Source organism: Canis aureus, chromosome 34 (assembly GCF_053574225.1).
Source record: "Canis aureus isolate CA01 chromosome 34, VMU_Caureus_v.1.0, whole genome shotgun sequence".
NCBI lineage: Eukaryota > Metazoa > Chordata > Mammalia > Carnivora > Canidae > Canis > Canis aureus.
This window is the reverse complement of record NC_135644.1, coordinates 8,257,177-8,283,715: the sequence shown is the minus strand read 5'-3', so window position 1 is coordinate 8,283,715 and position 26,539 is coordinate 8,257,177. Positions and strand designations below refer to the sequence as shown.

Genomic DNA, 26,539 nt, shown 5'->3' with positions numbered 1-26,539 from the left:
TAGTCCACATAATAATCAAACTTAATTAGGTGAGGTCAGGACATAGTCAACTCCCCTTTGGGTTACCTCATTTTCTTGCTGGTCCCACTGACATAACTGCAGAACCTGACCCAGTTCTTGCTGCTGGTGCTTCAAGTCCTTGTCAAGTTGCCGTCTCCTATCTTGTAGAAGCTCAAGAAGGCTGTCAATCTTCAGGCAGCTGTTATGAGCTCCCTGAATTAACTCAGGATTCACATTAGGTCCATCACACTTGAATTTTTCTATGAAGTCAGTGAGCTGTTGGCTTTTGTTTAATAGGGCTAGAGATCGTTCTAAGAGTTCTAGAAGAGAATTAGAAGGAAAAAAGAATAGCAATATGAGTGAGCTTTTCTATAGTAATATTCAAACTCTTGGTATAATTTAAAATTTATGTAACCTTTATGTTAACAATAAATTGTACTGTAAGGAATCCAAATGCATAAATAGAAATACAACTGGTCAGATACCATGACTTAACAATTTCTGTAGCACTAACTGCCAAACAATAGGATGCTGCAGTTCAGTGATAAGGTAAATCAGTACATGGGAAAGATCGAGGGACTCTGGCACTGTTTCAGTTGGTTTTTAATGATGTGGTTAAGCTGCTTGCACCCCTTGACATGTTCTACAGTCTGAAGTGAATGGACTAATTCTGAGATTTAAAGGTTATGACCCAGGAGTCAATCCATGACACATTCCTCTCCTTCATTATCAACAGCTGTCAATTCTCCCCTCTATCTTCTGCATGTGTCTACTGCTCTCCATCCCTATTACAGAAAATATTTTTTGGGCAGCCACCTCTTTTTTTTTTTGAAGATTTATTTATGTATTCATGAGAGACACAGAGAGAAGCAGAGACATAGGCAGAGGGAGAAGCAGGCTCCATGCAGGGAGCCCGATGCGGGACTTGATCCCAAGACCCTGGGGTCATACCATGAGCTTAAGGCAGACGCTCAAAAACTGAGCCACCGAGGTGACCTGGGCAGCCACCTCTTTATTGTATCCTTCTCCAATCCATTCATCCATTCTCTATATGTTAGCCAGACAGATCTTTTCTGAACAAACTATATCACACACGTGCACACACACACAACAATGGTTTCCCATTACCTTAGAATTAAGGACAGACCCCTTGACATGATTTTAGGTCTGGCAGATCTGGTTCCTATCATCCCTTTCAGATTATCTCAATCTCTCTACTCTTCATACTTCTCTTTTAAGTACATCACAAATCTGACATTCCCTTCTGCCCCAGAACTTCTCAGTCCTCTACAGGGACACTATCCTTCTCAAGCCCTTTCTTCTCCACCCTTATTCTACTCAAACTTCATGTCTTACTCAACTGCCAATTCCTCAAGAAATAAACCAGACTGAATCAAAATCCTATATCAGGGGCACCTGGGTGGCTTAGTGCTTGAGCATCTACTTTTAGCTCAGGTCATGATCTCGGGGTCCTGGGATCGAGTCCTGCATCAGGCTCCCTGCAGGGAGCCTTATTCTCCCTCTGCCTGTGTTTCTGCCTCTCTCTGTGTGTCTCATGAATAAATAAATAAAATCTTTTAAAAAAATCCTATATCCAATCCTATACCAAATCAAATACTATTAATTGTTCTTATTAATAGTTCTTATCACAACTATAGTTTTATACCTACATGTTGAGTTAGTTGATTAATATCTCCCTTTGCCACCAGGCTCCAAGGCAATATGAGGACAGTGGCCATGACACTATCCCCAGCACTTAGCATAGTGATTGCCATAGGTGAGATGTTCAACAATTTTTGCAGAATGCTTGAATGAGATCAAATGTATTAAGATAGGGGGAAGAATTAAGAGAACTACAGGTGCTAGAGATCAGCAGTTCTCTATAGATGTAAAAAAGACTTTGAGAAGGCATGGGGTTTTGTGATGGGAAAGTGATGGAAACAGAAGCCAAGTTACCAGGTTGAGAAGTGGGGACATAGTGATGAACTGAAGTCAACAAGACAGGGCAATCTTTGAGGCATTTGTTGTTAGAGGGGAGAAAAAAAGAAGAGAATCTCAGCAAGATTGAATATACTGCTTTTTATTTTTTAGGACAGGGAGAACTATGGAAAACACCCAGAGACTAAGTACCTCACAAGCATCACACAACTAGAAGTGGACTAAGCTGTGCTAAAAGCCACCTATTCTTTTTTTTTAATTTTTTATTTATTTATGATAGTCACAGAGAGAGAGAGAGAGGCAGAGACATAGGCAGAGGGAGAAGCAGGCTCCATGCACCGGGAGCCCGACGTGGGATTCGATCCCAGGTCTCCAGGAACGCGCCCTGGGCCAAAGGCAGGCACTAAACCGCTGCACCACCCAGGGTTCACTAAAAGCCACCTATTCTTATTAGAAGCTCAATGTTCTTTCCAATCTCCCATGGCACTCTACATTAGCACTCTAACCTTCGGCAGTTAACTGCACAGCAATAACGAGGCTGTGGTAGTTGGGCCAGGTTTCTCTTTAATACTTTTTTTTTTTTTTTTTTGAAGAGCTGAAAGAGAGAATGAGATAAGTGAAGATATTGTGAAGAGAGACTTTGACGTGAAAAGGAAAGAATTTGAAGTAGTTTATGTCACATGACCTAGATCTGTCCAAGTATTAGATGGTGTTATCCGCTCAGAGTAAGGAAGGCGTGCTTATGTGCACTGGGCAATCTGATGGGGAGCTAATGATGCAAAGCAACAAATGACAAAAACAACCTGAGCCAAAAAGGGAATGAGATCATTCAAACACAGTAAGAAAAGACAGGGAGAACATTAGAATAAATCTCTCAAAGACATGGAAGCAAACATGAACAAGATGGCAGAGGCAAGGACAGGAAAAAAAAAAAAAAAACCTACCTCTCCAGAGAAAATTCTTATGTAGAAAGAAAGAGCTTGAAAATGAGATGAAGACAGGTTATGGAGAGCCTTGTGTGATAAACTGAAGAGTTTTAATTTGTATAACCTATGTGATAATCAGTATGATTGATTCTCCATATTTATGGCTACATATTTCCTTGCATCAAAGAGTTTGTTATGATATTGTGAAAAGTTACACACACACACACACACGGAGGAAATGTGGGCAAGTGGCAGGGTTTCTATGTAGTATTTCTTTCCTACCTTTCCATAACTAGTTCATACACGCTAGACATTTCAAAAGAGAGAGGAAAGCATAGCTCTAAGTATTAGGACATTGCAGACTGACAGTGCCTGTTCTGATTCTTCCAGGATACTTACAATTAGCCCAAATTTCTATTTGCAGTCTTTTTGTGATTTTCTGTTTCATATCTGACAAAATAGTATGACTACCACCAAGTACCATTAGGAATGGAGTCTCTGGCCAAAGTTACTTGTAAACTGTAACCAGGCTAAAATCAGTCCAGTACTGCTACCATAATAGCCATTAAAGTGGACAAATTTTTCCCTCAGTTTCCTCTGTTGGTCCTTTGGCTCTTCCTCTGTTGGTTTCTCATATCTTAACCTTTTTTTATTGTTTATACTTTCCTAGCTATTTATTCCACGAGCTGATTGTACAAAATGATGCATTTTTCCTCAAGGGTAAACTGTCTAGATAGAAAATCGTGAACTTCAAGAAATGCAAAATCTCTGTGGTGTATTTATTTTAAAAATCATATTTTTGCATACATAAAACCCTACTTTCTGACATAATGCCTTGTGATATGAGGCAAGTAGATAGTTAATAAATTTTTATTATTTGTTTTGATTTTGATTATATCTAAGAAAGTTTGTATTAAGGCAGATTTTATACTAACATTTATACAGATTGCCATATTAAGTACAAATAACAAATTCAAGATGGATAAATGAGGGATGTACATAACTTAAGTGAATTTATAACTTACTAAGCAATATTTCCAAAAGACTAATTTCTTTTTTTTTTTTTTTAAAGATTTTATTTATTTATTCACAGAAATGCAGAGAGAGAGAGAGAGAGAGGCAGAGACACAGGCAGAGGGAGAAGCAGGCTCCATGCAGGGAGCCTGACGTGGGACTCGATCCCAGGTTTCCAGGATCATGCCCTGGGCTGCAGGCAGTGCTAAACCACTGAGCCACCAGGGCTGCCCCAAAAGACTAATTTCTAAAAACTATCAAAGTCTTGGGAATGAGATCATGGGTGATATTTCTTCCTAAAACATTTTTAAATATTCCAAGTGTTCCTCAGTGGGATGTTGTTTCCTAAACTCATTCAACAGGCACTTTCAAATATACACAAAAGTAGAAAAAATAGTATAATAGACTCCAATGAGCCTATATCTCAGCCACATTTAAATATATATATTTATGAACATTTAAGAACAAGGAAGTAACAATATGATTGTTCCTGCAGGGAAGCTTCTCCAGTATTATGTTCATTTTAAGAAGACATTGGAAAACTGGACGGTTCAGTTGTGAACCTTCAGAGCTTAGAATCCATTTTTTTCCTCCTTAATGTCCCTGAAATGCCTTGTTCATTGCTCCAGTTTGTATCATCGTACTGTGTCTTACATTGGAATTAAATACAAATGACACTCAATAAACATACTTTGGGTTGGATACTATTCTACATCATGGTGATTCAGATATGTACTAATGCCTGCCCTCTAGAGTCCCACAATCTGGTGATAAAGACAAATATGGAAATGAATTGTTACTACATAGTATGCTGGGTGGTATAACAGCAACCTACAGGAAACAGAGAGGTAACTTGCCAATAAATGTGGACATGCCCTAACCAAATTGTAGGCTTCCTGAGAAAAAAGCCCACTACCCACTTTTTAAAAAAATAACTTAATAGTGAAAGGGATTTTCCTTAACTAGTGCTGTTATTTAAAGGCTAATTTTCATTTCCTGACCTTGAGAAGGGAAATTCACTGAATTCAACCAAATTCAACCATTTATCTAACCAAGAAATCTTCCCCAGGAACCTACCATGTGTGGGCACCATGCTGGGTGCTGAGTATACAAGGAAGAACAAGGTGGACATGACCCATGACCTCAGGAGCTAAAATCTAGCAGACTGAGTAACTGAATCTCTGGTGGTTGTTCCTCTAACATCCCCTTAAAACCATTTACAACTATGTCTTTTTTTGGAGTAGATGACCAAAAATAAAGCTTTACTTAAACTTTCTTGGAACAATTTGAGGTATAAACATATAAATTTAAAATACACTATCACACATGAGCATTGTCACATGAACATATTATAAAGCCTCTAAAAGCTTATGTAAGGAATAAACGTTATTTCTTGCCTTTGGTATGATGTTCATGAAGCTGAAGAAGTGCCTTTAAGGACTCAGCACTCTCAAACTCCTGGGTGTTCTGGAGGAAATCTTCAGCTTGGTCTATTTTAATAGCAAACTACAACACAAATACAAGGGAAAGACATTTGAAAAAAAAGCAATGTGCCACTTTGGGTTATTTGTAGATGTTTTTCATGAATTCATATCCTAGTTGACTGTATATGTGTTTCTGTGTTTGTGTGTTTGAATGATGATGTATGTGTTTGTGTGCATGTGTGTGGATTTAGGGTGTTTGTATGAAGTTATGTGTTCACACGTAGTCAATTTACAAAGTGCCAAAGAACTTTCTTTTCCTTCCTTTGTATTTCTTTTTTATACTTGGAAATATGTCATATATGCTGAAATAATTTAACTTGTTTATTGGTAAGTGTCTATTGAAATCTTCAACTAAAATTATTGTGTCTATGGAATAAAGCAGCCACTTCCAACATGTAAAGCAGTTTGTCAAAGAATAACCAAAAAGTTCACAAAAAACAACAATAAATAATAATAAAATAATAATAATAAAAGTTTGGTTAACCAGTAACCTATGTAATTATAAGTAAATATTACTTAAGAACCCACGTAGAAGGAAAGTTGAAATACAGTTAACATTTTCCTCTGTGATTAGACTTAGAACCAAAAAATATAACTTCTAAAATAACACAAGTCTAACCCCATTTCTACACTTGATCTTAACAAAAAGGCTAAGAAGTAATGTTTAATCCCCTTTCTTATACAAAACAAAAAAATATATTTTTGTACAGAAAGTGATCTGAAGAGATAACACCAAAGGATTACCTTATGAGAAGAAATGAGATTAAGAATAGGGGCCAGTGAACTTTTACCTTTTGAATCTACCATTTGTAATTTTGTTTGCATTTTTATCAATGATCTTATGCATTCTTTATATAAATAAAAGTGAGATTAGATAAAGCAAGAATGAAAAATGGAAAATTTCTCTGCTTCAAAAAAAAAAAAAAGAAAGAAGAAGAAGAAGCAGAAGAAGCAATAACACTCTAAGTGGTGAGGAGTATGACCCATTTCTCTGTTTCTCCTTGGAGGAAATATGAAGGGGAGGGAGGCATTTGAAGTGATATTAAAATTCTCTGGGAAATTTAGAAACAAATTTTAGAAAAGGGTATAATATTTGGTTCTACCAGTACAGTACATTGATGATAATGGCATAGTAGTAGTGTAGCTAGACAATGGCAGCTTTGTTCTAGCATTCAGATTCAAAAGGAATTATTATAGTTTATAGGAATAGTTTAATCAATATGTTTACCTTTGTATCAGGTATTTAATAAACTCAAAAAGGTAAAGTATTGATGAGAAAGACACAAAAGCTTATCACATGCTTGTCTTTTTTTCAAGTTTTTTCCAAACTACCGTCTATGAATTTAATGATCTTTAATATTTTTATGTAACTATTCAATTAATAAGATCTACTATACTTTGATTATTTCAATAGCCTCATAAAATCCAGTTATAGATGGCATGGAATGGTGAAAGAGAGACTAATGAGCATGTCGCCTTTGGAAACTTGGAGGAGGCTTCACCATCATGTTAGAACAATCTGGTGGATACCAGTTACTGACAGCATGGTGTTTGAATAATCTGATGGTTAAGTGTGTGAATCTGAAACAGTCCTGTAATAATTATTAACCATGCAATAAGAAGTCATTTCACATTTTAATGGAACTGCATGCATCATAGTTCAATAAGGGGATCCTTCCCACACATCATTTACATCTCTAATTCATTCCATTTCTAATAGCTTATTTTAAGGATGTTTTTTAAAGAGAAGTTTCAAGACAAACAAACATATAAAACCAACCCTAGAGGGTAATTTGGTTTTTCTCTGTAGAACATTACAAAATGTTTTAGAGTCACTGTGTAACTTATACCTATATTTCAAATGTTATTTGAAATTAAATAAACAAATAATGCTTTTCCTCAAAAGTTTTCCTTAAACTTCTGTTAACTTTTACTTTATGGATATATCCTTTTGCTCACTTTTCTTTTTGCACCTTGCACAGGATAGGAGTAGTAATAGTGGGATACTCTGTAAAGACCCTATTCCCATATATTTTTTTAAAATCAGCAATACAAGTTTTGGCAATACAAGAGGCAGGAAAGATTATGTAGGAGTTTGCCTTCAGGTTAGTACTAAGTGACCCACAATATTGGAAGGAGGATAATATAAGAAACAGTATCTTTTCACTAAAAATCAGAGGCTGGATTATTAGTATGATTAGTATTATGTATAATTAGTATTATTAGTATTATTATTCATACAATACTATTATTATTGTTGTTATTATTATTATTATTATTATTAGACTTAGTATTCCCTTTTTCTTCATGTAATATCTGGAAATAACTTCCCATCAGCTAGCATTAATGTTACTATGCCATGGGAAACAAATGTTGGGCCTAATGTTTTAAGAAAGATAATTTCCTGTGCTCAAATGAGTTGAATTTCAAGGGCAGTTGACATCTGTAACCAACGTACTAAGATGGAATGAATCAGATGTATCTACAATATGACCCTGTAGGTACATTTCACCTAGTTTGTGTTCAGGAAAGAAAACTACGCGTGAAGCTTTTTCCCAAGATGATCTGTAAAATGAATTGTAACTGAACTTCTGTATTCAAACTGTGGAAAACAAAACTTAAAAGCTACAACACGATTTTTGCTACTTCTTTTTACTTTTAAAGGAGTTCATGATGCATGAGATTGTCTACCCCAATTTTTATGTTCTATTACTAATCTTCCTTCCTTTGTTATTTTGGATTTAAGACCTGAATTTTGAGTTTGGAAATGTCATATTTTTCAAAGCTAGTGCTTTATCATAATGAAGCAGTGCTCTGACATCAAAATGAATGTACTGCCACTTGACAGAAGTTAAAAGTGAAATTTCCAATAACTGTCTTACACCAAATACAACAGCTCTTTTGATAATGTTCTCTGAGTCTTGCATTTTGAAATTGGGAACTGCAAAAAAAAAAAAAAAAAATCTCAGAATTCAGGAAAAGTCACAGGAAGAAATGACCTTCTTAGGTCCAGGACTTTCCTTTCCTTAAATTTTTAATGAGTTCAAACCATGAATCCAGTTAATGCCTTAGCAAAGTATTCTGTAAAGTGCTATGCTTATAAGTCAAATATTCTATGGAATATTCTGCAATTGCCTTTTCATAAATAGCAGAAGAAATTCTATCCTCCATCTTTTAGTCAACAAGAACGCTTTAGACCAACATTTCCTAGTTATACTAAAATCGGGGGTAATTATTTGATTTAGTAATTGTATTACCATCTTCTAAAGAAAGTAATAAATCATAGTGACTTAGGGATAAGTTTCTATTTTTACTTAATATTTTACTTAATTTTAACTAGCTGTACTGAGGGGTTTTTTTTAAGATTTTATTTATTTATTTATTTATTTATTTATTTATTTATTTGAGAGAAAGCACAAGGAAAGAGAGGGCATAGGGAGAAGAAGACTCCCCACTGATCTGGGAGCCTGACACCAACGCCAGGTTTGATCCCAGGAACCCAGGATCATGACTTGAGTGAAAGGCAGATGCTTAACCAACTGAGCCACACAGGTGCCCCTACAGGTGCCCCTTTAGGGTTTTTTTTTTTGAAGGGCTACATTTAAAGCATTAACCGTTTTATGTTTTGGCAATCAAAAATTAAATGTATTGTATATAACTTGGTCGCTCTGCCATTTTTAAAACTGATTGCAATGTCAATTTGTGGAAATAAAACATTTTCAGGAGTGCTATTTTCTCTGATGTGAAGGTAGTTTTTTAAAACACAAACCTCCAACGCATTTTCAAAAAATTCAGAGGTCAACCTGAGGAGCTCCCTTCTTCTTTCAAGCATGGAGACAAGGGCTGCCCATGCTTCACCCAAAGTGTTGGCCATGGCATCATAGACCTGACTCTGATCCTTGTTCTCTTCAGCTGTCTTGTCTGCTTCCTGCAAGAGTTCCCATACCTGATCTTCCAAAGCCTAAGTGCAGGAAAGAAAAGAGTGTCACTCAATGTAAGAACCTGGAATCATATTTTAAACATTTGGATATTTTAAACTGTATGTGGTCTAAGAAGGTTTAGAAAGAATTTATAAACAAAAACTGCAATGCAGGCAGATAAATCAAGCAGACCGAAGGGAGCAATGGAAATTGTGATAAGCTAGAAAGCATGGCCAGGCTTAAGGCATTCATATTTAAACATTGTTCAAATATTGTAGAAACTTATCAAAGGCACACATTTACATTCCCAGAGGTCCAGAATATTATGTTGACCTCACATTTGAAAAAAAAAAATAAAGGAAAAGAAAACTAACTGGGACACATCCCAAAGAGAGTGATAAAGAAAAAAAAATATGAGAAATGAACCCAGTAAAACTTAGTTTATTCTAAATAATTATTATTGTTAATATGCTTGTGGAGCTTAATGTAAATGTTAAAAATAGGTTCTTGAAAGAGGATGTTTATAATGTAAAAATTAGAATATCTATAACTGGTAATACAGATTGAACGAAATATGGAAGATAATTGTGCTTACATCATTGTTTCATTTAGGGATAAGAGGAGAATCTCATAGATTCTGTTTCATTCTTAAAGTTGGCACCAAAATAATGGGAAAGGTTTTAAAAATATAATAGACTAAAAATAATATGAATAAATTCTAGAATATCAGCAGAAAAGGGAAGTAAAATCTCTTGTTTTTGCAAACAAAAATAAAGAAAACAAAAGATATAAAAAGAATATTTCTCAGGATACAAACAAAAGAAACAAAACATAATGATAGGAATATGATTAAATATCAATTAACACCAAGAAAGTGGATGCATTATCTTTCTTAATTAAAAGAAAAAACATTAACAGGTTAGGTTTAAAAAAAAAGTCAATTAATTGTTTTAAATTTTTTTTTAATTTATTTATGATAGTCACACACAGAGAGAGAGGGAGGTAGAGACATAGGCAGAGGGAGAAGCAGGCTCCATGCACCGAGAGCCCGACGTGGGATTCGATCCAGGATCATGCCCTGGGCCAAAGGCAGGCGCCAAACTGCTGCGCCACCCAGGGATCCCCAAAAGTCAATTAATTTATGTTTGCTAGAGACATATCTAAAGATATAACATTTGAAAATAAAAAGATGAGATATATCAGGCAAAGACAGACAAAATAAAAGGACTGACAACATTAATGACAGATAAATTAGAAGTGTAAACAAGAAATGGAGATTTTAAATGGCATTTTATTTTTATAAATAGTACAATCTAAAGGTACTCACAAATCTTTATATTTATGGCATCAAAATATTTAAAGTAGATATACCTAGTCCCAATGGAATAGGTAAAAAAAAGTCCAAGCAATAAATCTCTTAGAAATCTTAAGATAACACTTTAAAGAATAATTCTTAGATCAAATGGAGAATAAAAACTACTATTATGAATGGATAAAGAAGCCGTGGTCTATATATACAATGGAATATTCCTCAGCCATTAGAAACAACAAATACCGCCATTCGCTTCGACGTGGATAGAACTGGAGGGCATTATACTGAGTGAAGTAAATCAATCAGAGAAGGACAAACATTATATGGTTTCATTCATTCAGGGAATATAATAAATAGTGAAAGGGACTATAGGGGAAAGGAGAGAAAATGAGTGGGAAATATCAGAGAGGGTGACAAACCACAAGAGACTCCTAACTCTGGGGAAAGAACAAGGGGTAGTGGAAGGGAGGTGTGTGGGAGGATGGGGTGACTAGGTGACGGGCACTGAGGGGCACACTTGATGGGATGAGCACTGGGTATTATACTATATGTTGGCAAATCGAACTCCAATAAAAAATATACAAAAAATAAAATTAAAAAAATTTTTTTAAAAACCTACTATTATAGGTTGTTTTGAGAAAAAATAATAATGAGGCTAGATGTTTCCAATTTTAATATTAAACATAATAGCCTCATTATTATTTTTTATAAATTTTTTATAAATTTATTTTTTATAAATTTTTTATAAATTTTATAAATTTTTTATAAATAGTACCTAAGATACATTCATGGATTAGAAGACTTAATGTTATTAAAATGGCAATACTACTCAAAGCTATCTATAGATTCAGTGTAATCACTATCAAAAATTCAACAGCCTTTTTTTTTTTTTTTCAGAAATCCAAATTCATATGGAATTGTAAGGGGATCCCAATAACCAAAACAATCTTTAAAAAGGAGAACAAAGTTGAAGGACTCACATTTTCAAATTCAAAACTTACTACAAAGTGACAGTAATCAAAACACTGTTGTACTGTCATAGGATGTACATATAAATAAATGGATTAGACTTGAGAATTCAGAAATACACCCATACATTTATGGCCAATTGATGTTCAACAGTGGTGCCAAGACCATTCAATGAAATAAAAACAGTTTCTTCAACAAATAGTACTGGTACACACATACAAAATAGTACTAGAACTACCAGATATCCACAATTATAAGAATGAAATTGAACCCTAACTACACCATCTAAAAGTGGATCAATGATTTAAATGTAAAAGCTAAACCTCTAAAATTCTGAGAAAAAAACAGGTAAATCTTCATCATCTTGAATTTAGCAATGCTTTGTTAGTTATGACACTGGAAGCAAAAGCGACAACAACAACAACAAAAAAAACAGAGAAATTGGACTGCTTCAAAATTAAGAACTTTTAAGTATCAAGGACATTATCAAAGAAGTGGAAAGAAAACTTATAGAATGGCAGAAAACATTTGAAAATAATTTCTCTAAAAGGGTCAATTATGCAGAATATATAAAGGACTCTTCTAACTTAACAATTAATGAAAAATACCTCAACATTATTAATCAACCCTGCTGACTTCATGTCTCAGGATGCCACTGATAGACTTACTGCCTTAGATTAGATTTGCCTTTTCTGGAGTTTCACATAAATGAAACCACACAGCATGTGGTTTTCCTATCTGGCTTCTTTCAGTCACTGTAAGGTTTTTGAGATTCATTCATGCTCTTGCATATATTCTTTTCATTATGGAGTAGTATCCCAATGAATGAATATACCATAATTTATCTAGTTGCCTGCTGACATTTAGATGTTTCCAATTTTAAGCTACAATGCATAGTTCTATTATGAATATTTATATATATTTATGTGTAAGTTTTTGTTTCAATATATTTTTTCATTTTGCTAGGTATTTACCCAGATGTTTTCTAATGAATTTTGCTTTCTTATCTATGCCATCTTGTGAGTTTTTAAATTTTTATGAGAATGTTATTTTTGTCATTGGAGAAATGAGGTGTTCATTTTTGCAATTACATAAAATAGAACTATTCTGAAAAAAAAAAAGAAAAGAAGAAAAGCCATGCCATTGTTTTACTGGGAATAGGGGACTTGAATTATCTCCAGTTAGAATTCTAGAGTAGCTCTTCCCTTTTCTACTCTTTCAAATTATACCCTAAGACACATTATATACTTTAATTGTATTATTGTTCCCAGTTACTTGCTGTTTCTCCCTGTAAGGATTATATTCTCATGCCTCCTAACATCAGACTTGTTCATGTGATTTGCTTAGACTAATGAAATGTGAACAGGAGTTTTGTGTTCCACTCCCAAGCAGAAGTTTTAGAACCGAGTGACTCCACCATTTCTCTTTTCATAGAAGGGAATGTTCCTACACCCTGGACCTTAAAATAAAGAAGACATGCAAAACTGAACTGTAATTACCACTTAGGCAAAATGTAATATGAATAAAAATAAAATGTGTTACTCTGAGCCACTGCTACTGGGAGGTTGTTTGTACCCTAGTATTGCCAGATACAGTCACAAAGGTAAACTCTTTGTATTTTACAAACGTAAAATCTTACATTATACATCCAACGTTTCCTCATGCTTAATGAAGACGGAAAATAGAATTCATTATGCAAAAAAGGAAAAAATCTAGCCCAGTGCCTGATAATGTCATAGTTACCTCAAAGTCTCAGGCAGATTGGGATGAACGTGCCAATGAACTTTTCAGAGGCATGCACTGAATATGTGCCAGCTCTGATCTCTTTGGTGTTTAGGCTAAACCAGATAAAGGCTTTTCTAAATTGTCAGAAGAATTAGATCAACTGTGTATACATTCTTATCTAGCTATTGGAAAGCACAGTATCTGGGCATTTTCCTCTTGTGTGACAAGTCTTAGATTATCTTGCAGGCCAGTTAGTTTTGTATTGTGCATATTTTTTCATTTTATACTTTTTGTCATTACAATGGAATGACTTGGTCTTAATTTCTACTTATAACGGGTGTTAGCTCAAGAGTATCTAAGGAGAAGAAAGATATATTAGGAATTTTAAATTCTAAGATACTTCATCGGATGAGAGACTGTACTAAGAACTGAAAGTAGGAAAACTTGATTATTCCAAGGCAGAGATTTAGGGGAGAATAAGAAATGTGCAATGAATTCATTCTAGAGCAAAGCAAGAGAACACAACCTTTCAGGGATATTTCTCAAGTTTGACAGAAAGGTGATAAGCTAAATCTGAAAGTTGGCTATCTCTATCTCTAAAAGGGTTGTTTTCAGAGGTGGTTTGTTGTGATTAGCCTTGTTAATCACATAAAGAATAGTTTCTCAATACCATTCTTTTCCCACTGAAGTGATACTTCATAAATCAGTGATACAGAGGTTTTGGGGACAAGCAGTTTGAAGGACTACAATTCTGGCTTCCAATATTTCCTTTAGACTCTCCCATGACCTCCAGTGTGAACCACAAAAATGTTCTATTCATTGCAATCCCAAGGCCAGAACATTCCTGCAGAACCCTCTGGGTTTAATTTGGTCCCAAGTCATACTTGGGATTTTCTCCAAAAAAGCCCATAGACTTTCTGCTTTAAGGATTGACAGAAAACTATCTGCTCCAAATTCCCTTGGAATTTAGAATGCTTTTAGGGTGCTGGGATCAGAGGCCAGGTACAGTTCAATGCTCCCCACGGACAACCAAACACCATCCGAAATACTGGAGAAGAGAGAGGGACCCGGACAGAATGGAATAGGCAGGATTTATGGAACAGGGATATTTCTCAACCAACTTAAAATATCAAGAAAAAGATGGGTTGAAGCATATTTCTGTGAGATTCCTGAAATGGGGAATGATCTGAATCCAAAGCCAAAAATCCACTATCTAGGTGTTTGATGTTTAGCACTTAGGTCTCTGTCTTCTTCTGCACTGAAGGTGTTAGGAAGGCCAGGAAGGCCACATGATTCTTTTAGTGTTCTCCAGCTTTCCACGGTTGCCCATGTACATGACATCCTATTAGCCAGCCCTCCCTTCTGAATCTGGTGCTATCTCATTTGCTACCAGCACTCAGGAAATACTGTTCTATATTTTACATGGGTTGCTGAGCCTCTACAGAGACTACCTCTTTCATCTCTCTTTTCCATAAGAAAAGCAGCATATCAGTTAGGTAGCCTGAAACACAAATCCAAGTAATATGCTAATGGAGAGAACTAATAAACTGTGCATGCTAATCAGAATGATTTCAAGTCTGTAAAGGAGATACAAGAGAACTACGTGTGGTCATATTTAAAACTCCAGCACCTAGCAAATTGAACACCAATAAAAATAAATTTATAAATAAAAAAAATAAAACTCCAGCACCTATTATTGGTTTCCAACCAAAATGCCCCAAAGGAGTGTTTAAAAATATGTTGAAGCATCTTTAGTTGTCACAATGTGTTTGTATCGTGGGGAGCAGTTTGATGAAGTATTGTTCCACCAAATAGAAACCATGCCAGGAAACACTGAACGCCCTACACATAGTGGGAGCCCAATAAATGTTGTGGTGGAATGTGTAGGAGAGATCACTTTCTCCTGAAAATGATTCACCTTATTTCACAGGCTGTTAGAGGAGAGTTCAGAGGCCAGTTGTTCCAATCTAATACCAAGATTAGGAAGCCCCTCTAGCAAAATTGCAACACAGCAACCATGCTAGGGCAGCAGTTCTCTGTTACTTTTGGAGCAAACCCTTGCATCGTTATATTAATAAGTCTTCTTAGACTGGACCAAAATTGATTTGTCTCCTGATTCCCTAGAATGCACAACTCCCAGCTTTCCAACTGTGGAAAAACCCCTGTCAACATCCTGCAGGTCTTCTACATCTCTCACTTCTTCTTTAGACCTGCAAAAATTACATAGGATTTATATATACTGTAGAAGTTAAACCCAAGCACCTTCAGGATATAATTTTGAACTCTAAGTAAGCCCAGTGCTGCTCCCACCTTCACACCATCTCTTCACAATGCCTGCCTCAGTTGCTACTGGCTATAGATGGACTTCTTGTCTAAAGAGAGAAATGTTGAACACTATCAAAAACTGTGAGGTAAAAAGATAAATCAGTATCTGATAATGCACCTAAAATAAATGGGAGAAAACTCATTTTGGCATGCCCTTTTTTTTTTTTATCAATGCAGTAATAGTATTGCAATATAAATAATTATATTTATATAGTGCTTTATAGTTTAAAGATTTATACATTATCCCTAAAGCACTTATAACATCCTTAGTCAACAGACAGCTGTAGAAAGTATTTCACTTGACTGGAAAGAGTGCTCTTTATTCTCCATTAAAGCTAAAACCAAACTGTCACTTGTTCAACTACAATACAATAATACTCTCAATGACTCTTATGGTTCAGAGAAGATAATACCTAATGGAACCTGAAGTTATTCAAGAATGTATTCACTTACCCATGCTCTCAGCCATTCAGCAAGAATTTTCCAAGTATCTCTTAATCAAGTCATACAAACTGTGGTAACAGATATGAAAGATTGGGGAGAGGACATCTAGTTATGATTGTGTTTTCTTTTCTTTGATACTCCAGCTTTTTCTTAATACCCATCCACTTCTCAACTCACCTCTGAATGACTTCCATCCCTAATACCTTACTGAAATATTCTTGTATAGTTCCACAATGACCTCACATTTGTCAATGTCAACAATCCTTGTTTACTTTTTTGTGATTAATGCTGTTACACAATTCCTAAATCTTTTTTTCTTCCATTGGTTACTACTGCACTCAGATTTTCCCTCCATGCTTTGTCTCTCTTTTAAAAGTCTACTTTCTTTGTCTAATTTTAAATGTCTAGGTGTTTCAGGAGACCATGGTTTTTACTCTTTTCTTTTCAGTCAACAAGTAGATATCAGGACTGAGCTGGGGAGATTATATCAATCATTGTGTAACTTTTTCAAATTATACTTAACTTCTTCCAGAAATTTAGATGCAATCCTGTGGGCAAAAGGAAAGTGATCCCAAAGTTTGGATGGACTATCACAATGAGCCACAAGCTTTGATTAGATTGTGTCTCCATATAATCCTTGGGTGCAAGGTAGAAAAGAAAGAGTAAGAATTGTTGCTCAATACCTTTGAGCAAATGAATGCATAAGCTCTTATAAATACAACCACTGTTTATATAATTTATTGTCCCTGATTTTTCAACTGTACTGAAAATCTTCACCCAAATACCAACAACTACCTCAGACTCAAAACATCTACAACTGAAAAATGAGTGAAAAGGCAACCTACTGAATAGAGAAAATATTTACAAATGATATATCTGAGGTTAATATCCAAAATATAGAAAGGGTTCAAACAACTCAATACCAAAAATATAAATAATCCAATTAAAAAATGGGCAGAGGACTCGAATAGATATTTTTCTTTTTTTATGACTTATCTATTTATTTTATTTTATTTTTATTTTTTTGCATTTTTTTAATAATAAATTTATTTTTTATTGGTGTTCAATTTGCCAACATACAGAATAACACCCAGTGCTCATCCCATCAAGTGCCCCCCTCAGTGCCTGTCACCCATTCACCCCCACCCCCTTCCACCACCCCTAGTTCGTTTCCCAGAGTTAGGAGTCTTCATGTTCTGTCTCCCTTTCTGATATTTCCTACCCATTTCTTCTCCCTTCCCCTCTATTCCCTTTCACTATTATTTATATTCCCCAAATGAATGAGACCATATAATGTTTGTCCTTCTTCGACATTTTTCCAAAGAAGACATACAGATGGCCAACAGACATGTGAAAATATGCTCAACATCATCTTTCATCAGAGAAATGCGAATCAACACCACAGTAAGATATCACCTCACAGCAGTCAGAATGGCTACTATCAAGAAGACAAGAAACAACGTGTTGGTGAGGATACAGAGGAAAGGGAACTCTCATGCACTACTGGTGAGAATGTAAATTGGTGTAGCCACTATGGAAAACAGTATGGAGGTTCCTCAAGAAACTAAAAATGGAAATACCATATGATCTAGTAATTCTACTTCTTGGTATTTACCTGAGAAAAATTAAAACACTAATTTGAAAAGATATATGCACCCCTATGTTTACTGCAGCCTTATTTACAATAGCTAAGATATGGAAGCAACCTAAATGTCCACAGATAGATGAATAGATAAAGATGTGGTATATATACACAATGGAATATTACTCAGAAAAAAAAATGAATGAAATCTCATCATTCACAGCAACATGGATACATGGATGGACTTAGACGGTATTATGCTAAGTGAAGTAAGTCAGATAGAGAAAGACAATACCATATGATTTCACTTATATGTAGAATCTAAAAAGAAAAACAAAACAAATGAGTTAAAAACAAAAGAGAAACAGACTCATAAATACAGAGAACAAATTAGTGGTTGCCAGAGGGGAAACAGGTGGAGGGATGGGCAAAATAAATGATAAGAATTAAGAGGTACAAACTTCCGGCCATAAAATGAATAAGCCACAGGGATGCAAAGTACAGGATAGAGAATATAGTCAATAATATTGTAATAACTTTATGTGGTGACACATGGTAACTATACTTCTCACGGTGAGCATTTCATAATGTATATAATTGGCAAATCACTATATTATACACCTGAAACTAATGTAATATTATATGTCAACTATATCTTAATTGAAAAAAATGAGTAACAAATCAATTTTGTCCACATCGTGTCAGCCAGGGGCACTTTAAAAAAAATATGAAACTGATCATGTCATTTTCTCCACCAAATCTCCTACTCACCTGGCTTTCAGGAGCAGAAAATAGGAAGACATCTGTTACTTACTCTTCTCTCCCCCATATGTCCTTCAGTTCCAAAGGCCTATTGAGTCAACCTCCTACAAATCATTCAATCTTCCCCTCCCTCTACTTCTATCCCTCACCTCTGCTCAGCCTCTCATCACTTCTCACCTGAGTTTGTACAATAGCCTCTCAGCTTGTCCTTCTGTCTCCAGGTTCACTCTTAGCCAATCCATTCTCTGTTCCGAGACCATGCAGATTTTTCTATATCAGAAATATGATCATGTCACTCAGCAACTCATGAAGTTTTCAGTGGCTTCCAATTGATTTTAAGATAAAATTCAAAGTGTAAGCATGGTATGTAAGACCTTCAGTACTTGATTCTCTGTTTAATCTTGTTTCTGCTCATTCTCCCACACTGCTCTCCAGCCCTCTAAACTTTCTGTGGCTCCCTGATTCTCCAATGGATTCTCCATTCTCACATGGACTAACCTTCATGTTTCACCCTAGAATGCTCTTCCTTCCTGCCTCCACTTTTTCCGCCCCTCCTGTGATTCAACTATGCCTGAGTAGTTCTTCATCATCCTTCAAGACATGATAGATGTTGGGGGTTGACTCTTTTCAGAAAGCTTTCCCTCACCTCCAACCTCCATGGGTATGAATGTATGTATGTATGTATTTTTAAATATTTTATTTATTTATTTGAAACAGAGAGTAAGTAGGGGGAGGAGCAGAGGGAGAAGGATAAGCAGATCCTGGGTTCGATCCCATGACCCCAGCTGAAATCAAGAGTTGGTTGCTCAATCAAGTGAGCCATCCAGGCACCTTGTATTTGCCCCTTTAAAGTGCTTCCCACTGGAACACCTGGGTGGCTCAGTTAGTTAAGCATCTGATTCTTGGTCTTGGTTCTGGTCATGATTTCAGGGTTGTGAAATTGAGCTTGTGCTCAACCCAGAGTCTGCTTCTCCCTCTCTAACTCTCTCCTTCTGCCCTTCCCCCCACTCCTGCTCTCACTGTCTCTAAAATAAATAAATGAATGAATGAATGAATAAAGTGTTTTTAAAGAAAGTGCTTTCCACTATTATAACAATTATTATAGCAAATTATTTTTTATTTCTGATTATGAAAATCTTTTCATACTAAAATGGGAAAAATACAAAAAATAAAAAACATAAATTACTTATAATCTTACTCCAGAGAGAACTACCATTAATATTCATATGGCTTTACACACACACACACACACACACACACACACACACATTATTATAATCATATGGTATAAATCAGCAAACTGTGGCCCGCAGTCCAAACCCAGGCTGAAATCTATTTTTGTATGATCTACAAGCTAATAATTGTTTTTACATTGTTTTACATTTTACATCTATGTTAAGTGGTTTCAAAACAAAATATCAAAAATACCATGTCATGATATATGGAAATTATACAAAATTTTTAAATTTCAGCTTCCATAAATTTTTATTGGGACACAACCATATTTATTGGAACAAAATCCATTTGTTTATGGATTGTCTATGGCTGCTTTCACACTACAATAGCAGAGTCTGAATAGTTGCAACTCACAAAGTAATATGACCCACAAAGCTTAAAATATTTACGGTCTGACCCTTTACCAGAAAGCTTGCTGATCTCTGGTACTGCAGCTATATATATTTTTTTCTGCTTAATATCATATTATGAATACTTTCTTTTTCAATATTTTGTAGAAATGTTATTTGCGGTGGATGTTTATTATCCCATCAATAAGGCTATAATTTATTGAAGTATTCCCCTCTTACAGATATTAATTCTGGTCTCCATTTTTAACTATTATAAATAATATTGGGCTGAGCTAATTCCAACAATTCTCATTTCATTTGACTTCCTGATCTTTTCATATAAATCTTTGTGGTTTTCTCCATAAAACAAATTCCTAAGAGTGGAATGACTAGGTCAAGTATTATCCCACATTTTCAAGGCTCTTGATGCAACAGCTAAATTGTTCTCCTGAAAGTTTGTACCAGTTGACTAGCACTATCACAATATACTAAAATTGTCTTTTTATGTATCTGACTTCCCCAGTAACCCTTGAAGACAGGGACTTTTTTACATTCTCAGAGCATGAGGCTCACAGGGATTATACACACAATAGATGCATGAGGAATGAGTAGCTAGGCTTGAGCGGCTGCTCATTTGTCCAAGCCCATTTCAGCACAGTAGAGCAGTGTTTTTCAATCTCAAGAATTCAGGAACTCAGTGAAAAAGTCCGTGGATTCCCAATTTTGAGAAAACACCAGAAAAGTCAAACTGCTGCTCTGTCGGAACCAATGAAATGAAAAACACAAATACAAGTGTAAGCATTGAAATTTGGCAGTTTACATTAAATGTTTTAAAATCCTTATCAAAAATTTGAAATCGGGGGCACCTGGGTGGCTCAGTCAGTTAAGTGCCTGCCTTTGGCTCCGGTCATGATCCCAGGGTCCAGGGAGCCCCACATCAGGCTCCTTGCCCAGTGGGGAGTCTGCTTCTCCCTCTGCCTTGGCTGACAAAAATCACAGGGTTGAACAGAGAAGGCTGCAGAAGGAGGTGACAAGAGATATGCTGAATTGCAAAATACCTGTAAATCAGAAGCCTCAGGAAACAGAGGCAGAAACAGGAAGATTAACAGAGCCAAGAAGATGCCAGTCTTGCCCCAATTTGATGCAGGAAGACGGAGACCAGGAAGGACAGTTTAATGGATGAGGAAGCATCACAGACTAATCAAAATGATACATCTTACAAACACACAGAGTACTTGATATGCTTCTAGTGGAATCACAATGTCTATGAAGTACAGGTTGCCAATAAACATGAGTGAGCAGTTGAGCAATTACTCAGATAATTTGATTTATGCAGTAAGCCAATCTGGAAAGTGGCATAGGAATCTTTTTTGTTCAGTACTTGTTTCTGGATTGAAACATCCTGATATTTTTTGTCTGTATATTTTAACATTTCTTGATGAAATTCAAAATTTGTCTTCTCACAAAGAGGAAACAAATTTATTCATGAAAAAAAATAAAATTATGTCTACTCTTTCTTGTATAAAGACAATATTTTAAGACCAATGAAAATCATGTACATGGAGGTGTTTTTCCAGTGGTGGAGATGAATTTGCCTCAAATGGCGACATTACAAAATAGTAACGTTTCCTTTGTGATCTACCATATACAGTATAATAGTGATTTAAACACAAATCTGAGGCCCAAATTCCGACTGCACTTGGTAGCTCTGAACGTTTTACAAATTACTTTTTCTCAAGTCTTAGCCTATTATAAAATGGACACAATAGTAATAGCTACCTTATAAGGTTTTGTGAAGATCAAAGGAAATAATCCATGGAAGCCCTTAGCACAGTATCTGGTATACAGCAAGCATTCAATAAATGTTACTTTAATTATGTTTACATGTATCTTCTTGCTGGGATTGTTTTTATGTACTTAAAACCATTGGACAAAGAACATACTGAGGTCCTAGCAGTAATAAACAAAATGACTCCATTTCCCAAATAGGAAACAAAAAGCTATTTCTGATTTGAAGAGGGACATGACAACACTACAACCTGCAATAATAATTTCGGGATTGGTAAAAGTTCAAAACATGAAATATTTTACTCTGAGCCCAAATAACAGTAATGCACTTCAAAGACACATATATGTTAGGATATATTTTATAAATATATTTTTTCTGAAAAATTCTCTATCACTCATTTGTCCTTAAATTTTACATGAATTCCTTATGACGAAATACTTCCTTTTATGTATGCAAATGATTAGCTGTATCACATGAGATAGATAATACAAACATTCACTACTTCAAATGAATGTAGGAAACTTGACAAGTCTATGTTACATGAAGTTCAAGTCTTAACATTTTGGGTTTCATAGTGAATCCAACTACCTCATCAAATTAACTCCATTAATTTCTGAAACCCATGTTGAAGTAAGAATAAAATGTTGTATTCTGGGATTTGTAGTTCCCCTGAGCAAAGAATTGTACTGGTGACTAGGAAGACGTCAACATACTCCTTTTTATGCATCTCTGAGGCATCCCTCACTAAAACAAAGTAAACATACATGAAAGCGAACGTGTACTGTCTTTATTGCAAACCACATTGCTAATGCTGATACGAAATGTATTCTAAATCAGTGTTTATAGTCATGTTCTACTATTTCTTCTAATGCTAATAATTGTCCTATCAAATTGGTTTCAAAGCCAGAGTATATTTAGTGTTAAGGGCCACAAAACTTCCTTTGGTTTCTTGAGAGTTTTGAAATTACCAAACTTACCAAAATTCAGAGAGGATTTTAGGATGTTCTATTCAAGCCAAGAATAGAACAAAAAGCAGGTTAATCCAAAAGTGGGATGTATTTAGAGATTCATATATTGGGATTCCTGGGTGGCGCAGCGGTTTGGCGCCTGCCTTTGGCCCAGGGCACGATCCTGGAGACCCGGGATCGAATCCCACATCAGGCTCCCGGTGCATGGAGCCTGCTTCTCCCTCTGCCTATGTCTCTGCCTCTCTCTCTCTCTCTCTCTCTCTCTCTCTGTGACTATCATAAATAAATAAAAAAAAAGAGATTCATATATGATGTATCTATGGGAAAATAACAACAGAAGTCATATTGCAATGACCAACACATTGTATTCTAATGATCTTTGTTACTAGAGGTAACAGATCATAATGTAATAGGTGTGGGATATGTGCTTACTATCCCTACCTCTGCTTCAATACTGTGTATGTTTTTTAAGATAAACTACCTCTCTGAGGTACTCTGTATATTTCTACCTTTCAGATGAGGCAGCAGCTCATGTCCTTCTTCTCTGTAATCCGGTGGAAGACACACCTCTATCAGCCACAAGGAAGGCACAATAGCTATTGGCATAGGTGTCAATCACCCAGTACCACCATTACCACAGCCTTCCACTCCAGCAGCTCCAACGCGCCCTGGAGGGATTTGGACCTGAAAGAAGGCACCATGACTTCTTTCTCTGTCTCCCCTCCATCAATTCCTTGGCCAAAATTTCCCCCAAATTTCCCTGAACAAAGGCCAGCTTGTTCATTTGAATATCATTAGCAAGTAATAGTACTTGAGTCATCATTCAATAGTAACTTGTTATTTGCTTCTTACATTCAGGGGAGTGAGGAGAGAGAGAGAGAAAAGAAATTAAACAATGTGAATGCTCCTTTGCTCAATGTTACCAGCTTCTAGTCATTTTATACAATGTGAGCATATGGCAAACAAAGTCCCTTGAGAGGAAAACGGTGGGGATTTTCATAAGCAAGTGTTCAAATAGTAGTTGAATAACCACTCTGAGGATACTGTAGGGGAAGTTCACATCCATCTAAGAGATTAACTGGATGATTTCTATCGTCCCAATGAATTCCAGTACAATAATTCATTAATTTGCTCAACATTTATTGAGTCTCTACCACATCCAACGCATAAGAAGTAGCTGAAATCTAGACACTTTGTACGTAAAATGTTTCACTTTATTTTCTACCACATTTCATATAAGGATTTAATATTAAATTTGGGGTTGGTGAGAGGCTTATAATATTTAAGACCTTATTAAAATAGAGAAAACAATTGTTTATACTATTGAAGAAATGCATTTTTTTCTCACTTGATAGAGCAAAATTTGTTTTTGCCATTGAATATGGTACTTTCTCTTCCTTTCCTAGACACACAAACACTAATGTGAAAGTTCAGCCACTGTGACAAACTTATTCTTTCCTTTTTGTGAATAGCCCTTTTCTTCCCTTAATAGAACCCTTCTTTCATGTGAAAATTCATGACATATGACTTTGGCAAGAACCAACCCTGCTCCTCAGCCATTAACAAGTAAAGGCAATGACATAAGGCTAGCCTAGCCCATAGGAGTTATCTATCCCAGCTGTGGATTGGTTGGTTGGCTCAAGGATCAAAATGTGATTGATCAGGGATGGAAGATGATCCAAGCTAGAATATCCAATTCCTCCAGAGTTTCTGCTGGAATGTTCTGGAAAGGCTTTTCACCTGAATTACTAAGTTGACAGAACATGAGACTGATGTACTTGTCTGGCCATCCTATCAGCCATATATAGACAGCTTGTCCAAAAGATGGAGAGACAGCTTTACAGCATTACTATGTTCCTGATTCTGGCCATGCCTAATTCTCCTCCTTACACAAATAAACATGTTTAGAGATTTAGTTCACATTTTTCATGGCTTCTCCAAACCAAAATTACTTAATCAGCATATGCACCAAATCAAAATCTTAAAATCACTTCCGTTCTTGAATTGAGAGTTAGCAAAAGAACTGCACCTAATCAATATCATTATTTAGATACTTTAAAATGCATGTTAATGGGGTACCTGGGTGGCTCAGGGGTTGAGCATCTCTGCCTTCAGCTCAGGTTGTGATCCCAAGGGTCCTGGGATCAAGTCCCACATCAGGGACCCCATGAGGAGCCTCTTTCTCCCTCTGCCTGTGTCTCTGCCTCTCTCTCTGTGTCTCTCATGAATAAATAAATAAAATCTTAAAAATAAAAATAAGTAAAATGCATGCTACTCTGTAATATGGATTTTGAACAGAGTGAAGTATTAATTCCTGAAGATCAGTTCTGTTCCCCAACACCCAATTTCAGTCTACCCATTCAGCCCCTCTCCATATTCACAATGCCTAAATAAGACTGTTTAAGTACTAGAGGGTTAGAAATGACAGACTTAAAAATTTTTTTTTTGTTATCTAACAAGAATCTTGGTTTTGACATCTGTATGTCAGCTAATGATTATATGGTAATACTATCTCTGCTTTTGCCAAGTAAGATAACATGTTTCATAACACTTATTTCAAAGCATTTGAAATAAACATGGGATGACTGTCAAGTTTAGTTTTAAATGATTTTGCCTACCTCCATTACTTAATATATGTCTGAATTAACTCCCATTATTATCTCTACCTGTCATCACTTAGATTATCTGTTACAATCACACAGTGATGATAATTGATTCAGAAGGAGTACCAGGGAATACATTTTCTTAGTTTAGCCCATAAAATCTTAGTGTGACAGTGTTCACAAGGTGACTGATGTCATAGCCTATATTCTGTTATTTTCTTTAAAGCAGATATTTTATCAAGATGACTGAGTCCTTTTTTTAATGGCTGAGTCTTGATTTTAAAAAAAATAGAATTGCTGAAAAATCTGATTAAATATCTTGGCTTCAGGCTACCTATATCATTTATTTTAATAAACTGATAGATATACAACCACAGTCCTAGCCAGCTCCTTTACTACCATTAAGGCCAAGCAGTGCTCATTCGTTTGTCAGATATCTGTGAAGCCCTTCCTTGGACCTGACTTTGTGATATTTTCCAAGGACACAAAAGGATGAATGACATGGTGACTTGAACAATGCAGGCTTTATGCAAAACTGTATTCCCCTACCATTTGGTAGAGTTGTTCTGGGCACTGACCAGCCCTTTGTAAAGACCCCTGCTACTGATTATCTCTGTCCTCTCTCTACAGGTCAGTGATCCCAAATCCAGGTAGCACCAGCACCATCTGGGGGAGATTTTTAAAATACAGATTCCCAGGCCCCACTTCAGAGGATTCTGATTCAATAGATTTGGAATTAAAAAAACGAAACACATCAGAATAAAAACAAAAACAAAACAACCTGGAAATCTCTGTTTCTTAAAATCTCCACACCTGATTCTGATGTACAACCATGTTTTTGAAGCACATTTCCGCACATCCATGCTTCTGGGGATGGAAAATAGGACATCTATTCATGGGTGAGTATTATGGCTTTTAAAAGACCTCCCTTACAGTAGTTTTTCTAACTTAAGATATTTTCTCCATAAAGTTCTGGTAATAATACACAAATCAGGTCTCCCCCTGCCTAACACTTGTCAGAGATTATTCATCAACCATAAGAAAAAGAGAAACCTGCTTTCTATGGCATATCTGGCCCTGCTTGAACTGGTCATTGTCTACCCATCCATCCTATCTTTCCCATGACCCTTTTACCAAATACCTTCTCCCTAGCCCATGGTCCAGCCATGCAAAACTATTTACTGCTATCCTAACACTTCACACTGGATTGGTC

At 35.8% G+C, this 26,539-nt stretch overlaps 1 protein-coding gene across 2 annotated transcripts in view; it reads right to left on the bottom strand.

Annotated features, from left to right (window-relative positions):
• The window catches only part of CCDC141 (coiled-coil domain containing 141), a 175,355-nt gene that overhangs the window by 120,192 nt on the left and 28,624 nt on the right, over positions 1 to 26,539 (bottom strand). For both annotated transcript variants that reach the window (XM_077883463.1, XM_077883462.1), the window contains exons 3-5: positions 9,132 to 9,323; positions 5,276 to 5,384; positions 67 to 320 (exon numbers count right to left, since the gene is read on the bottom strand). In XM_077883463.1, the coding sequence (XP_077739589.1) occupies positions 67 to 320; positions 5,276 to 5,384; positions 9,132 to 9,323 (555 nt within the window). The remainder of the gene's footprint in view (positions 1 to 66; positions 321 to 5,275; positions 5,385 to 9,131; positions 9,324 to 26,539) is intronic.